Raw genomic sequence first — 17,368 nt, forward strand, 5'->3', positions numbered from 1 at the left:
GGGATATGGGGATGGGCTGTCGGTGGCTCACTTGCTAGTACGCCCCCGACCTCTGCATCAGCAACCTCACGGTCCTCATGTCCGCCAGCCAGATCCAGGGCCCTTTCGTGTTCGGTCAGTGGCCTCTCATCAGCGGGGCCTCCTCCAGTCCTCACATTCTCCCTATTGTTGTGTGCGCGCTTCTCCAGTGGGGGGGGGGGGGCAGGGGTAAAAGGCAACACTGTTAGGCAGGTATATGAATGCACGCCATCGGTTGCGCGTGCATTGCAGAGGTTAAGGTTAGGGCTGGGTTCACTTGGGGAAATGGGGGATATGGAGGAGGGGGGATATGGGGGAGGGGGGATATTGGGGATGGGGGATATGGTGGAGGGGGGATATTGGGGAGGGGGGATATGGGGGAGGGAGGATATGGGGAGGGGGGATATGGGGAGGGGGATATGGGGGAGGGGAGATATGGGGGAGGGGGGATATGGGGAGGGAGGGATACGGGGAGGGGGGATATTGGGGAGGGGGGATATGGGGATATGGGGGAGGGGGGATATGGGGGAGGGGGATATGGGGAGGGGGCTATGGGGGAGGGGGATATGGGGGAGGGGGGATATGGGGAGGGGGGATATTGGGGATATGGGGGAGGGGGGATATGGGGGAGGGGGATATGGGGGAGGGGGATATGGGGGAGGGGGATATGGGGGGTATGGGCAGGGGGGATATTGGGGAGGGGGATATGGGGGAGGGGGGATATGGGGGAGGGGGGATATGGGGGATATCGGGAGGGGGATATGGGGAGGGGGGATATGGGGGATATGGGGGAGGGGGGATATGGGGGAGGGGGGATATGGGGAGGGGGATATGGGGAGGGGGGATATGGGGGAGGGGGATATGGGGGAGGGGGGATATGGGGGATATGGGGGAGGGGGATATGGGGGAAGGGGGATATGGGGGAAGGGGGACTTTGCAGGGACGAAACGGCTGAGTTTGTCATTGTTTTTTATTGTGCTGAGGTCAATGCCTGGTATTCCACCTGGTTCAATTCTCTTCTGTTAACTTTGTCGTGATTTGGTACAACTGAATGGCTTGCTCGGCCATTTCAGAGGGCAGTTAAGAGTCAACCGCATTACCGTGGGTCTGGAGTCATGTGTAGGCCAGACAAGGTAAGGGTGACAGATTTCCTTCCCTTAAGGACATGAGTGAACAATTGACAATTTTTTCATGGTCACAATAACGGAGACAAGCTTTGCAATTCTAGACTTATGAACTGAATTAAATTCCACCAGCTGCCGTGAGGAGATCTGAACAGAGCATTATCATTAGATTTTGAATTTTTATTTCTTCTTCAGATTTGGTTTTATATGCTTTTATAATTGATTGTTGATTAATAGCCTGATGGCATACTTCTGTAACTAATATACGCAGCTTCATATTATCTAATACCACATTGAAAGTTAAGTCTGTTATTGCCCTCTTGTCATGTTGCGCGACAAATTAAATTTTCACAAAACTGTCATTCCATCTGCATCTATCCCATCATGTTCAGGCTGCTGCCTTTGTCCATTAATCATTTGTTGTATTCTTATACAATGCAGCAATAAAAGTATTTTGAGCTATACAAAATCCTGATGGCAGAGTGTGCCCATAAACAATTAAACCGAGCCACTGTGGAGATTTGAGCTCACTTCACAATTCTCCATACAATACGTTTGTCACCAGGACCACGCAGTTAGTAGAATGGGGAAGATTTAGATTTTGGACAGCTCATTTTGTTTCTCTCTGTGGAAGGGAAATTAATGAGTTGCCAACTTAGAAGCATGCTGGGAAATGCTTGACTATAGTTCAACACTGCTTTATAGCGAAAATAAGTAGGTCAGGTAACATAAACAAAATACTGCTTAATATTCTGGTCTCGGCCTTATTATGATAACACATTGTCCTCCGAAAGGTAACAAAATGTGTACTCGAGTTGTTTTTAGCCAAGGGCAAGAACATACGTATTACGTGTTTCATCTTGTGTACTTTCCAAGGTCTATTTAATATAAACATGCCTGTTTACTTCAAGCTGTTATTTCAGACTATAAAGAAATGCATTCTTCAATCGAATCTCAGAGTGCAGTCCACTGGCGTTGCAGCTAGAACACTCTCTCTCTGAAAATATATTTGTGTAAATAAATTTCCTTAAATCGAACCTCGAGGAATTTGTCTTTATTATGATTTCCATGACACTCTCCTCGGCTGCTGGTTTGTTATCACCTGTTTACAATTCCGCACAATCATAATTTATACCAATATGTGGAGTCTGGGCAATTGCTGGGCACAATAACGTAGAAGAATTCAACGTCATAGTCAGCAAATCCAGTAATGTTGAAATATGGGTATTGGCAAAAATCTGGGAACAGATAATGTTTGAGAGAGAATGTTCTTTTTTAAAACGTTGCAGATGTCATGTGCATATTATACCAAAATATGTTAAATCTAAACTATTGTTGTAGATATTAAAATTCAACCATATTGCAGCTTTATACATATCTAACGTATTTGGTATTGATACAACTCACATTTATTTTGTTCCTTTTTAAAATTAAAATAATTCCCACTGCATCATTAAAAATGGAAGATAAATCAAAGAAGCCCAGATTAATTGGGGTGAACACATGCTTTGTCAAAGTAGGAGGTTTAAGTGGGTGGATCTTACATTTAGTGAAGAACATGGGGAATGTGGAAAAGGTATTCCAGAGTATGGTGGCCGAGAAAACTGAAGGCTACATGGCTCGCACTAAAGGATTGATTTTTATTGCTTGGTATTGCTAGAGAGTCTAGAATTAGGGGTCATAGTTTCATCGAGTCATGAGGGTCTTTTAGGACTGAGGTGAAGATAATTTTTTTCATTCAGAGGTTGTGAATCTTGTAATTCTCGACCCCAGAGGGCTGTGGTTAATCAGTCGGGCAACATGTTCACGATAGAGGTCAATAGATTTTAGGATACAAAAGGAAAAGTGGATTGCGTTGGAAGGTGAAGTTGAGGAAGAAGATCGGACATGATTGTCCTGAATGGCAAGACAGGCTCAAAGGACCAAATGGCCTACTCGTGTTTATATTTCTTTCGTTACTTTCAATGTTAGGTGCTGCCCAAGAGCCTTGCAGTTCCATTCTGCGAAATATCCAAGATCATTGGGCTACCACCTATCTTAGTTCATGCAGACTGTGTATTAACAAATTGGAAGAAAAAGGATCCCAAAAAGTAAGAATTTTGAAAGATTCTTCCATTTGTGTATGGGGAATATTTCTTGTTATGTTGGTGTTTTTCTTCCTTGATAGGTGTGGTAAATTGGTCAAGGTCTTGCAAGATACTTCAGTTTCCCCTCTGACTTCATTTCTTTACTAATCACTATCCGAAGACAACATCTGTCGGGATTTGCTGGCGGGCAATCAATACCTCAGGAAATTATTCATTCATCATGTGTCAGCCTTGCAAATGAATAATGGGAGAGGAATATAGGAACAGATAAGGCCATTTTGTCCCTTGAGCCTGTTCCACCGTTCATTGAGATCCTAGCTAATTTACAAATTCCATTGAACTGCCTTGCCTCATAACTCTTAATACCTTTGGTGAACAAAAATCTATCAATCTCAGAATTAAAATTAACAATTTTCTGTCATCAATTGCAGTTTGCAGGATCAATTGCAAACTTCTACTATACTTTGGGTAAAGAAGTATTTCTGAATTTCACTCTGGCTCTAATTATTTTGGCTATGCCTCTGGTCATAGATTCCTCAACAACAGAAATAATTTCTTGGTATCAAGTTTGCTTTAATATTTTGTTTATGCATTTTAAGTAGGGTGGGAGCAAAAACTGTTGAGCTATGTTTTGCAAGACACTTTTCCAGCTTCTCCAATAATGTGTTAAAGTCGTTAAAAAAAGTTGTTCAGAATTTTTAAACATGCAATTCAACCAAAAAGAAAATCAAATTTCATACTATTAAAAAAAGTATTTCTAAAAATGCAAACCTTCAAAATCAAGAAGCTATTGAAGCAAGTTGCTTGTTAAATTGTGTGACTGAATAATTTACATGCAGCACGGTAGCATTGTGGATAGCACAATTGCTTCACAGCTCCAAGGTCCCAGGTTCGATTCCGGCTTGGGTCACTGTCTGTGCGGAGTCTGCACATCCTCCCCATGTGTGTGTGGGTTTCCTCCGGGTGCTCCGGTTTCCTCCCACAGTCCAAAGATGTGCCGGTTAGGTGGATTGGCCATGATAAATTGCCCTTAGTGTCCAAAATTGGCCTTAGTGTTGGGTGGGGTTCCTATGGAAATAGGGTGGATGTGTTGACCTTGGGTAGGGTGCTCTTTTCAAGAGCCGGTGCAGACTCGATGAGCCGAATGGCCTCCTTCTGCACTGTAAATTCTATGAAACACTAAAATCAATAAAAACAAAGTATTTGAATCCTGACCCCTTTAGAACAAGGAACATTACAGCACAAGAACAGGCCCTTCGGCCCACCAAGCCTGTGTGATCCAGATTCCTTCTTTAGACCTACTACTTATTGCCCAAATGATCTGTATCCCTCCATTCCCCGCCCATTCAAATGTCTAACAAGATACATCTTTAACATTGCTATCTTGCCTGCCTCCACCACTTCCACTGGCAACACATTCCAGGCACCCACCATCCTCTGTGTGAAAAACATTCCCTGCACATCTCCCCAAAACGTTCCCCCTCTCACCTTGAACCTGTGCCCCCTTGTAATTGAGTCTTCCAATCTGGGAAAAAGTTTCTGACTCTTCACCCTGTCTATACCTCTTGTAATTTTGTATACCTCTATCAGGTCTCCCCTCAATCCCCGTCTTTCCAACAAAAGCAATCTGAGTTTATTCAACCTCTCCTCATAGCTAACAACCTCCAGAACAGGCAACATCCTGGAAAACGTTTTTGCACTCGCTCCAAAGCATCCAACGTCCTTCTGGTACTGTGGTGACCAGGACTGCACTATTCCAAATGTGGCCTAACTAAAGTTTTATACAACTGTAACATGGGCCAAGATTCTCCGAAATCCTGGCCAAGTGTTGAGGTTGGCGTAAACACCGGAGTGGTATACGCCGGCGTCAACGGGCCTCCTGGCCCAGCGATTCAGCGGTCCTCAGGGGGCCAGCATTTGGCGCCGGACTGCCCCACGCTGCTCTGCCGCTGAAAGGTGGCCCTGCACGGTGGTCCATGCATGCGCACGACAGCCGTCTCCACGCCGGCGCATGCCCGCGACGGCCGTCCCCATGCCGGTGCATGCACGTGGTGGCCTTTTCTGCGCTGGCGCATGCGCGTGGTGGCCATCTCCGCATCACGCAACATGGCAGAGACCGACAGTGGGCCCGCGCGGAAGGAGGTAGGCCCGCTCCAGATCACGGGAGCCCACTGATCGGTAGGTCCCGATATCGGGCCTGGATGCCATGGAGGGCCCCCTGGAGTCAGATACCCCCCCCACCCCCAGGACGGCCACCGTGGCCATGGGTCCAAGCTCCCGCCGAGTGGTATCAGGTTGGAACTCGGCGGAACTCGGCTGGAATTCGGCCGGTCGACCGCGGATAATCACCAAGGGGGACTCTTTCAGCGGCCCCCGGCCGGTGGCGTGTCGACCGCGCGGGCACGATTGGCGCCGATTCTCCGGTCGCCGGAGAATCACGTCCCGGCGTCGGAGCGGGGTGGCGGGAATTTCCCGCGTCACCGTCGATTCTCCGACCATGCACGGGCTCGGACAATCCCGTCCATGATCTGTCAACTCAATGCCCTGTGCCGATGAAGGCAAGCATGCCATATGCCTTCTTGACCACCTTATGCACCTGCATTGCACTTTCATGGAGCTATGGACCTGAACGGCCAGATCCCTCTGTATATCAATGCTCCTAAGGGTTCTGACATTTCCTGCATAATTCACACCTGAATTTGACCTTTCAAAATGCAGCACCTCGCACTTGCCTGGATTGAACTCCATCTGCCATTTCTCTGCCCAACTCTCCAATCTATCTATATTCTGCTGTATTCTCTGACAGTCCCCTTCACTATCTGCAACTCCACCTATCTTAGTGTCATCTGCAAACCTGCTTATCAGACCATCTACATTTTCCTCCAGATCATTTATATATATTACAAACAACAGTGGTCCCAGCACTGATCCCTGTGGAACACCATTAGTTACAGATCCCCATTCTGAAAAACTCACTTCCACTGCTGAAGATACAAAGCCAATTTCTTTGAATTCACTGACTTGAAACCAATAAACCATGAGTCGCTGGAAGGCAACAGTGTGCATAGCTGACACACAAATCTTTGCATCTCAGATCATAAGCAGGTTTTTCACAGCAAACAATATCTTTGAGGAATTCCCAAATCCTTTGTCAACAAGACAATAATCCACTGTAATTATTTATCTGTGTTTATGGGAAATGCAGGAAAACACGCTTCTCACCTTCTGAGTGGGTTGCTTCCATTCCAGCTAGAAATGAAGTCGATTAGCATATTTTGCATATATCTCTCCCTTAAATAACTTTGGTGAATTAATCCCTTTTCAGTTCTTGCTTTATCCACAGATTGCAAGATAAACTACTGACAAACCCTGGTTTCCATAGATTCACCCTGATGTCTTGGCTTTGAGAAATGCAAATGAAAATAAATAATTGACAACAAGACAATCTTTGCTATACCCTCCCCTGGTGCCTAACCGTTATTCCCTGTTTTATGAATGCTTATATTATTTGTGGTCCAACACATCTCACTTTCCATTATAAATGTCTCACCTTGCATATTAAAAGAACTGTTATGTAAATTGTACAATGGTCGCTAATTTTGCTTTTCATACAATATTCAGAAAATGCTCACTTTTTTTATTCCTTTCACATAAATCTTTGGTGAATATTTCCAGGGAAATGGAGCTGGGGTAAGTAAAGATTATTATTGTTCTATTCCCTTTCAAAATAATGCCTCTCAAATTAGAAAAAGATGTGCATCAGCAGTGTGGTGACAGAATGAATATCCTCCTCCCAAAACTGATCCAGGTTCAACCTTCACTCTTCTCATGCAGTTCAGTTAAAACATGTCAACAAAGTTCTAATCCTTTCCAAAAGATCAAGAAAGGTTGAAAGGAAATCTTTCTGAGTGTTTAAAATGCTGAGATGCAAACACAACAAGCAATGGAACTTGGAATATTGGGCTATTCTCAGCTAGCTTTGGGCTCAGGAGATAATTTTGCAGCATTTTCTATTTGGAGATTGAAATGGATGGTTTGTGAAAGATTGCGGGCCAATCAGCCTTTTCCGCATTCCATGCCTTTTCAAATTTTAAGGGTAACTTTATAATTTAACATGCATAAGCTTCCATTTGTATGTAGGGATGAAAGGTATCTTTCATCATTAAGTTTACTTCTGTTAATTAATCAACTTTCAGATGAACATTAATTTGCTTGTCCTCATTTGCATATTCACTGTGAAATTTGACATAGAATCTTTGGGAGATATTGATGGAGCTCTAGGCTGAAATTACCTGACAATCCATCAATTACCAGATCAGATTAAAATAATTTAAACGTCCTTTCCCTGATGGCTTCTAAGAGTCCAACATGAAAAGAGTTTGAGTAGTCTCAATTCACTAGCACTGGACAAGATCAGATGAAAGTCTGTGCACAATTTGCAACAAGCAAAATATACTTTTTTTTTAGTGTCCCATTCAAGTCACTGTAGATTACATGACTCTGGGATTAGAATGAAATGTGATCAGAGTTGTGGAATGGATATGCATTATGTTGGTTTCATGAATGTCATGTCATTATATTATTCATGCTTGTCAACAGCAGGCAACAGTCTGATTCCTCAGGTTGACAGGACTTGTGAATGTCTGTTGCATGCATAGTTATTCTGGCTACACAGACAGGTTGCACCAGTTGTTGATAAAACTGGGGACTTTTTAGGCATTCACAGAATTAAAGTATGATGAGCAGCATCGGCACGCTGTGAATTTGATCACCAGCTGGGTTTTTCATAGTGGCAGCTGGAATGATCCACAAAACACAACAAAGGCATGATGACCTTTATTGGGGATCATTCTGCAAAGGCAAACGTAACCACCGAATGTATTTAGATGAAGCCTTTCGAAGGAGCATTCTATCCCTGCTGTGTTCAATTCCAGGGTCCTTTATTTTGATACTACATGCTAAAATTATCTAAGTTCCCAGTACTGACAACTAGCATCCTGGCAGGTATGAAGATTTACCCAAGAAAGCCTGAATGTAAGGCTACTATTTATGAATTACATTTTATCCAATTTTCTTTTTTGGGGTATCTTGTCACTAGAAAGGTTCTCAAGTGCATCCCTTTGAGATCTACAGTCTTGCTGCATGATATCTAATGATTTTTTTCTTCAGCATCAGTCCACACCATATGCTCAACACAGACCTGTGTGCCAAACAGCATAAGCAGCAAGTAATAGACAGAGCTAAGCGATTCCACAATGAACGCATCAGATCTAAGCTCTAGCTTCCTGCCACATCCAGCCATGAATGGTGGTGGACAATTAAACAACCTACTGGACGAGCCATATTAATATTGTGGCTACCAGGGCAGTTCAAAGGCTATGGTGAGTAACTCACCTCCTGACCCCCAAAGCCATCCCCAATGATGGAGGATCCCAGCACGTATGTGCAAAAGACAAGACTGAGGCATTCGCAACAATCTTTGCTCAAAAGTGCCGAGTGGATGATCCATCTGAGTCTCCTCCGGAGGTCCCCAGCATCACAGATGTCAGTCTTCAGCCAATACGATTCACACAACGCCATATCAAGAAACGGCTGAAGGCACTGGATACCACAAAGGCTATGGGCCCTGACAATATCCCGGCAATAGTACTGAAGACTTGTGCTCCAGAACTCGTCGCACCCCTAGCCAAGATGTTCCAGTACAGCTGCAACACTGGCATCTACCCGGAAATGTGGAAAATTGCCCAGGTGTGTTCTGTACTCAAGGAACAGGAATGTGCAACCCAGCCAATTACTGCCCTATCAGTCTACTCTCCATCAACAGCAAAGTGATGGAAGGAGTAATCAACAGAGCTATCAAGCGGCACTTACTCAGCAATTACCTGCTCACGGGCGTTCAGTTTGGGTTTTGCCAGGGTCACTCAGCTCCTGACCTCATGACAGCCTTGGTTCAAACATGGACAAAAGAGCTGAATGCCAGAGGTGAGGTGAGAGTGACTGCCCTTGACATCAAGGCAGCATTTGACCGAGTATGGCATCAAAGAGCCCTAGTTAAACTGGAGTCAATAGGAATCAGGGGGAAAACTCTCTGCTGGTTGGAGTCATACCTGAAAAATCTGGAAAATGGTTGTGGTGGTTAGAGGTCAATTATTTCAGCTCCAGGACATCACTGCAGGAGTTCCTCAGGGTAGTGTCCTGGGCCCAACCATCTTCAGCTGCTTCATCAATGACCTTCCTTCCATTACAAGGTCAGAAATGGGGATGTTTGCGGATGACTGCACAATGTTCAGCACCATTCGCAACTCCTCAGATAATGAAGCAATCCATGTCCAAATGGAGCAAGACCTGGACAATATCCAGACTTGGGTTGACAAGTTACATTTGCGCCACACAAGTGCCAGGCAATGACCAGCTTCTAAAAGACAGGATCTAACCATCACCCCTTGAATTCAATGGCATTACCATCGCTGAATCCCCCACAATCAACATCCTGGGGGTTACCATTGATCAGAAACTGAACTGGACGAGCCATATTAATATTGTGGCTACCAGGGCAGGTCAAAGGCTACGGTGAGTAACTCACCTCCTGACCCCCAAAGCCTGTCCACCATCTACAAGGCATAAGTCAGGAGTGCAATGGGGTACTCTCCACTTGTCTGGGTGAGTTCAGCTCCAATAAGACAAAAGAAACTCAACACCATCCAGGACAAAGCAGCCCACCTGATTGCTCCTCCTTTCACAAACATTCAAATCCTCCACTACCGACGCACAGTGGCAGCTGTGTGTACCATGTACAAGGTTCCTTGCACAGCTCCTTCCAAACCCACGACCACTACCATCTGAAAGGACAACAGCAGCAGATACCTGGGAACCCCACCACCTGGAAGTTCCCTTCGAAGTCACTTACCACCCTGACTTGGAAATATATTGCTGTTCCTTCACTGTCACTGGGGCAAAATCCTGGAACGTCCTCCCTGACAGCACAGTGGATGTACCTACACCTCAAGGACTGCAGTGGTTCAAGAAGGCAACTCACCACCACCTTCTGAAGGGCAATGAGGGATGGGCAATAAATTAACCAGCGATTCCCACATACCATAAACATTTTTTTAAAAAATCCCGACAATAAAAAACAATTTCCCTCACTACTTTGGTAGTGGATCTGTCACTCACAATGTTCATCCTCTTTAGAGCTCTTTTAAAAGCTTTGATTTCTCCTCCAGCTCCGTCACGTTTCCTGAAATAGAAACAGAAAATACTTGTTCTACAGAAGGGCCTATACTCAATATGCTATAGCTTATGTTTTCTCTTGACAAATGCTAACTGAAAGGAATGATCTATTTTAATTTCATATTTCTAGCTCTTGCCATTTTTCATTTCATTTTTTATGTTTCCTGGCTTAAAATCTTGCCTCAACTGTTCTTCTTGTATGAACCATTCTGAGTCATTCCTCTATAGTCCCAATGTTAAATATCATTTTGACTTATAAAATTGTACAAATAATCTCTTCAAAGAGGTTCCATCCCAATTCTGTTCAGTGAAAAGGCTCTACTTCTCAAGTCTATAACAAATTTAACAGGTCAAGACTGTAAGGATAAGATTTGTACATCTGAGTAAGGTAAACTGTATTTGATGGTTGAAAAAAATTGTGCAGAGGAACGTTTGATATCTGTAGCTTTTAAGATGGTACTTTGCATGGCCACTAGATGGTAATATATTTCTTCCAGAAATTTGGACATTATCTTCACACTGCCAGGAGGAGACAGCATGAAGGGATTCTTCTTGGTGACACTAGAGGTGGAACTGGCAGCAGTACAAGGCATCAAGGTACACCCAATAAAAGATAAAACATGTTACAAGCTTAATGTTGTAAAAATGCAATGCATGGTCCAATAGCAGGTCATGATTTTCTGATATTCCAATAACTGTCTAAAATCTACCGGTGATTTCATGTTTAAGTTTGTTATCCAGTGTTATATTACTCGTTGGTAATATGTTGTTACTCTTTGCTTTAGAGATCCAGAATGGTTTGATTCTAAAGAAACCACCAATCTTCAACTTAAAGCAAAATAGGGTTAATGAATAACGAATTGATTAATATTGAGTTTGTTCACTCTTACAGAACTATAACTAGTGATTAAGTAATTCAGAATAAAGTATTAACTATATTTAACTACATGTGCTAACTATGCTATTATCTATCTCTCTAACACACTCTCTAATACATGAATCTAGTGCTGCCATCTAGTGGTTGTCTTACACTATGGTGTAGTCATTGACTCTTTATATATCTCGATATATACACATATCACTACATCCAGTAGTTACTTTTGACAAGATACACACTGGCTTTGAAATAGCCAATAGTGTGAAACAAACATTTACTTTGAAACAGACACAATTTCTGCTCGGTTGAAGTTTACATGCTACATTTCCAAACTCGGAGTAGTATGTGTAACTCAATCTAGTGTGACCTACCTGTCTGAATCACCTCCCTCAGTGTCCTGCATGGACTGGCTTATGAATGTCCTGCTGCTATGCCTCTTCCAAAGCTGTCCTTGGCTGTTGTTCTGGAAGAAAGTGACAGCATTTTACGAATAGCTATCCTCTTTACTCTCTCTGTCGAGGGATGCTTGTCCCCTGAAAAAATCTATCTCCATAGCAGCACCAGTGAGATGAGGAGTTCATTAGAACATAAGAAATGAGGGCAGCACAGTGTCGCAGTGGTTAGTACTGCTGCCTCACGGCGCCAAGATCCCAGGTTCGATCCCGGCTCTGGGTCAATGTCCGTGTGGAGTTTGCACATTCTCCCCGGGTTCTGCATGGGTTCCACCCCCACAACCCAAAGATGTGCAGGGTAGGTGGATTGGCCATGCTAAATTGCCCCTTAATTGGAAAAAATTAATTGGGTACTCTAAATTTATTTAACACAAAGAACATTAGAAATGGAAGCAGAAGTCTCAGCAGCTATTTAATAATGTATTAGCAGAAGTTCTACATCACCTCTCTTGCTCTCTCCCCATATTTCTTGATTCACCCAGTGTCCAAAAAAACTACGAATATTCGTGTTATTTACACCCATCAGCTGAGCATCCAAAGCCCTCAGGGCATCAGAATTTCAAAGATTCATAACCCTGTGAGTGACAACATTTTTTCAGTTCCTCAGTCCTTAATGGCCAACCCCTTCTTCTGAGACCAAGATCCCCGGTTCTCGACTCTCCAGTCAGGAATCAGCCTTTCAGCATCCACCATGTCAACTCCAACTCCGCACTCTCTTGCACCCCTCCAAGTTTTAGGTATTTTTTGTTATTTTGCCATCAGGATTCAGCATTGCTGGCAAGAGCAACATTTGTTATTCATGCCTAATTTCCCTTGAAATGAAGGTTTTGCAGTTTTAGTTCACAGGGCTGTGAATCTTTGAAATTCTGCACACCTGAGGGCTTTGGATGCTCAGCTGATGAGTGTATACAACACTAAGATTCATAGTTTTTTATGGACACGGACTGCTTCAGTATCTGAGGAGTGGAAAATGAAAATGAAAATTGTGCAATTATCAGCAGCAAACATGGTGACCTCTCATGAAATGTTAAAAGAAAGGTCATTGATGAAGCAGCTGAAGATGGTTGGGTCTAGGACACTACCCTGTGTAACCCCTGCAGAAATGTCATGGGACTGAGACGATTGGCCTGAACAACAACAACCATCTTCCTTTGTGGAATGTGTGACCTCAACTAGTGGAGATTTTCCTTGACTTGAATTTTTCTCAGATGCTGTTTTGATGTCAAGGACAGTTATGCTCCCCTCACTATACTGCCTTGCTCTTATATAAACCACTATACGTATTGAAGGCAAAAGTAGCACCTCTTTCACCCCTGCACCAAATTCCTACTCACTGAATTCTCAAAGTCCCATCCTGTTCCAATGCATGCAGTTTACATTGTGATCTGTGGTCATACTGTGTCTTTGATCAGCAGCATATAAGATAAAACTTCTGTCTCACCAGTTGCCCTAAAATTGTTGTCATGCACTGAGTTAATTAGGTGTAGTTTGTATTGAGGTAATCTTTAGAGCTGAATTTAACATTTGATGTGACTTGTTTGGCTGTCCAGACTCTTGTTCATTTAGGACACTGGATCCTAAAGCTTCTCTTCGCTGAGGCAAATGAAATCTCTACTAAATTCCAAAACGAATTAATGCTGTCAGTAATTATAAATGTTGTCATTTTCTTAAACAAATATTTATAAAAGTACGATTACCCTGGACTATTCTTAATTACTAAGAAGTTCAGAAACAAATTTTCACTTATACAAGTGAACTATTGCCACAGAATCAAACGAGCCCACTTCTGAGAAACCATTGAATGAAATGTTGCACAACGGACTTACGAGCAAAGTTAAATCTCAAGGAATAAAATGAATAGTAGAAATAGCAATATGGTCACAAAATGGATTTGGATTTGTTTATTGTCACGTGTACAATGAAAAGTTTTCTTCTGCGTGCAGCTCAAACAGATCATATAGTACATGAAAAAAAATATGTAATAGGACAACACAAGGTACACAATGTAAATACATAGACACCGGCATCGGGTGAAGCATACAGGAATGTAGTATTAATCAGATCAGTCCATAAGAGGGTCGATTAGGAGTCTGGTAACAGCGGGAAGAAGCTGTTTTTCAAAATTGGCTGAGTAATAGGAAAGAGTTACAAAGAAGTCATATTGGACTCAGAATGTTAACTCTGCTTCTCTCTCCACAAATGTTGCCAGACTTGCTTTGTTTCTCCAGCACTTCATATTTTTATTTCAGGAAACAGTACTGGTTATGGGGTTCAATCCTGCCAAACCACAGCTCAGTGCTCCTTCCTGACAGCAGAAAAACCAGCGTGTTTCCCACTGGCGGATTGAACACTGAAAAGGCGTGCTTCATAACATGAAAATGGGTTATCACTCTGCCCATGTGGATCTCGCCAGATTCTGATTCCTCAGGCGAGTGATTCTTGAGGTCGGGAATTACCTTGTTAGCCTGACAAGCTGGAGCAGCATTTATGCGCTCCGCTCACCACAGACTGTCATTCGAGCAAGAAGATGGCTGCAAGAAGACCAGCACCAAGGTTTCCGGATGCTGACATTGAAAGAGTTTTGGGCCCTGTTGAGGAGAGGATGGACATCCTATTCTCCAGGTTGGGATGCAGATATCAGCCAGCTGTCATGAACCCAGCCTGGGATTAGGTGGCAGAGGCAGTAAGTGCTGGCAGCCTGACCCAGAGGTCCAATATGCAGTGCAGAAAGATGATAAATGACCTCGTTCGAAATTTAGGGTGATTAACCACCTGTGTTCTCCTGGCATCACTTCAGTCTCGAACCCCCGCTATCTTCCCCTAAGCTCTTGTAACCATCTAACATAGCACCTACCAGCATCTCCCTCAGAACCCACCCCCCAAGAAACTCAACCACAACCCCTACCCTCTTTGGCTAGGTCCCTTGCCGACAAATGCCACCTGCTATAAATGCCACCAAACCTGCCCTGCTGGCGCATTACAATGTCCTTTCTGTGTCCCCAATTATAAAACAGGACAGAACAGGGGGGAGAGTCAGAAGACGGGCGAGGGCATCTCCAAGATACATGTTCTCACACCTTCTGAGGAGAGGGCCATGGAACTTGCAGGGGAGTGAGTTCAAGCAGTAGCTGACATGGAGATCGGCATGTGCCGAAGAAGTGAGAGTCCAAAGCAGCTTGATCGAGACATTCTATCTCAAGTGAGTCTTTCATCTCCCACAGACTTGTCCTTCCCAAGAGCTGACCCATATCTTTTGTATTCCAGGACATCCACCAGTTGTGGTCACACCATCTGGACTCCATGCCCCCCCCCCCCAACCCCTCAGAACAACCTGGAGCAAATCTCCAGAGAAGACACTGAATTTGCGGCACTGTGTTCACCTGCAACATCCAGCAGCATAGGCACAATCACTTTGGTGAGACATGTTAGCAGACAGGCTCCTGGGTCACTCTCTGGTGAGCAGCACACACCTGCTGTAGCGTATTAGATGGAGGCAGGAACTCCTATAGGAGCGGGCAGTTAGAGGGCTGCCCGATCCCAGGGAACAGCTGCCCCCAGGATAGATGTCGCTCCTGTGGAATTGGCTATCATTGGTGCAAATGTACAGGCTTTCAGGAAGGGGTGTCAGCAACATTTCAGCGCCTGCAAGCACAACTGGAGAAGTCAAATCGCCTTCAGGTGCAGGAGATGTGTGGCACCCAGGCCAACAGTGAAAGGATGGCATCACAAGTGGAAAGCCAGGGCCAAGACATCAGAACCATGTGAGGACATCCAAGGCTTGGGTCACTCTGTGATGTCCATGACTGAGATGCAGGACAGGAGGGCCCAGCCACAGGCGGATATGTACCAGGCACAGATGGACATTGCTGCAGTGCTCCACAGCTTCGCCTAGACACAAAGAGTCATGGCTGAGGGCAGCAAGAGCATTGGCCAGACAATAAACAGACACAGAGGGACATGTCCGAGGCACTGAGGGACGTGGCCCACTCGCTAAAGAACATGTCCCAATCGCAGAGCACCATGGCTGAGGGCATCAGCACCATGGTTCAGATGATGGCCTTCAGGACTGGCAGTGCCAGATGACATTGAGGCCTCCGGAGCTCATTCCAGCTGCCCCTCCATTCCATGGAGTAGCCAGGGGCCAGCGGGCACCCTGAGAGAGGAAGACGTGATGGGGCCCATCTCGGGCCTCCCGCCAGAGAGGCATTGGAAGTCTCCAGCCCTTTTGAATACCCCCTCCTGACACGGCACATCTCCTGGGAAGTGCACTAAACAGGCTGACACGTTGTTACCCATGATACCTGAAAATTTGCTGGGCCCCTCCAGGACCATGCCCACCAGAGGACGCCCACCAAGGACATCACAGGCCAGAGGATGCGGAAATCAGCCAGCCACCACCACTCCTTATGCGCAATTTGGGGGTACACCTAGAAGGAGCAGGAGGCCATGGAAGCGTAGAAAGATTCAAGACCACTAAGTTGGCACATAGTGAGTCAGGGGGAAGGAGACACTTAATGTAAATACAAATTATTAACCACATTTGCACTACCACTCACAGCTGGCTCTCACTCTTATTTTTTCTCCATAGGTGCGGGTTGGGCATGGGCTGTGGCCTGGGGGAGGTTAGTGCACTTCAGACCCATGGACGTCCGACAAGCCCTCCACCCTCACCCAGAACTGACAGGACAAGACAGCAATTGTGTGAGACATCCTGATATGACAGCATCCCAGTCTACGACCCCTTGCTACATCTCCCACCACCCACTCTCCCCCAAAAGAACATGTCCTATAAAGAGGAGCTTCATTGCACAACCTGGGATCATTAGGGTGTCAGTGGTATGTTACCAAAAAGATTTGAATCAGGCTTTCTCAGTTAATGATGAACACCAGAGCTCATCTCACAGCAATTCATCATCATCCTCCCTCCCACCAAGGAGTCACAGACACTGCCAACCCAGGCGCATCACCTTGGTGTGATACTGAGATGACCCTTGGATGGGGGGTGGGGGTGGGGGGGGTGGGGGGGGGGAGCTCTGGTCATGGGAAAGGGCTGGGACTGGGGTGGGGGGGAAGAGAGAGAGAGAGGTGGGGGAGAGGAATGTTCAGCAGAAGGAGTGGGGCAACAGGATGGTGGGAAGGGATGGGGCTAAAAGGTGACAGGAAGGGTGAGGTGGAAGGATAATGGGCGGGTAGTTTAAAAAGTAAGAGGGATTTAAGGCGAAGGAGGATTAAAGGGGAAAGGGTGGGGGGACAGGGAATAGGATAGTAGAGCTTGGGAATCATGGGGAGTGGTGATGTAGCTTCCAGACTGTTGGCCTGGATCGTGACCAGATGAGTTGTCGAGCCAACTCTGGGTCCTCCACGGGCTCCTCCTGGACAACCTCATGGTCTTCCGCATCAAACGAGGCCTGATGTTCCTCCTCATCCTCCTCCAGCATGTCACCCCGCTGCTGCACCAAGTTGTGTAGCACAGAGCAGATCACCACGATGTGCGAGTCTCTCTAGGGGCTACATTGCAGTGCCCCACCAGAGCGGTCAAGACAACGGAAGCACATCTTCAGCAGCCGGATGCACCAGTCA

At 45.2% G+C, this 17,368-nt stretch overlaps 1 protein-coding gene across 2 annotated transcripts in view; it reads left to right on the plus strand.

Moving 5' to 3' along the window:
• The window catches only part of ido1 (indoleamine 2,3-dioxygenase 1), a 56,754-nt gene that overhangs the window by 21,135 nt on the left and 18,251 nt on the right, over window positions 1-17,368 (plus strand). For both annotated transcript variants that reach the window (XM_072485855.1, XM_072485854.1), the window contains 3 exons: window positions 3,114-3,232; window positions 6,905-6,919; window positions 10,957-11,056. In XM_072485855.1, the coding sequence (XP_072341956.1) occupies window positions 3,114-3,232; window positions 6,905-6,919; window positions 10,957-11,056 (234 nt within the window). The remainder of the gene's footprint in view (window positions 1-3,113; window positions 3,233-6,904; window positions 6,920-10,956; window positions 11,057-17,368) is intronic.

Source organism: Scyliorhinus torazame, chromosome 20 (assembly GCF_047496885.1).
Source record: "Scyliorhinus torazame isolate Kashiwa2021f chromosome 20, sScyTor2.1, whole genome shotgun sequence".
Classification (NCBI taxonomy): Eukaryota; Metazoa; Chordata; class Chondrichthyes; order Carcharhiniformes; family Scyliorhinidae; genus Scyliorhinus; species Scyliorhinus torazame.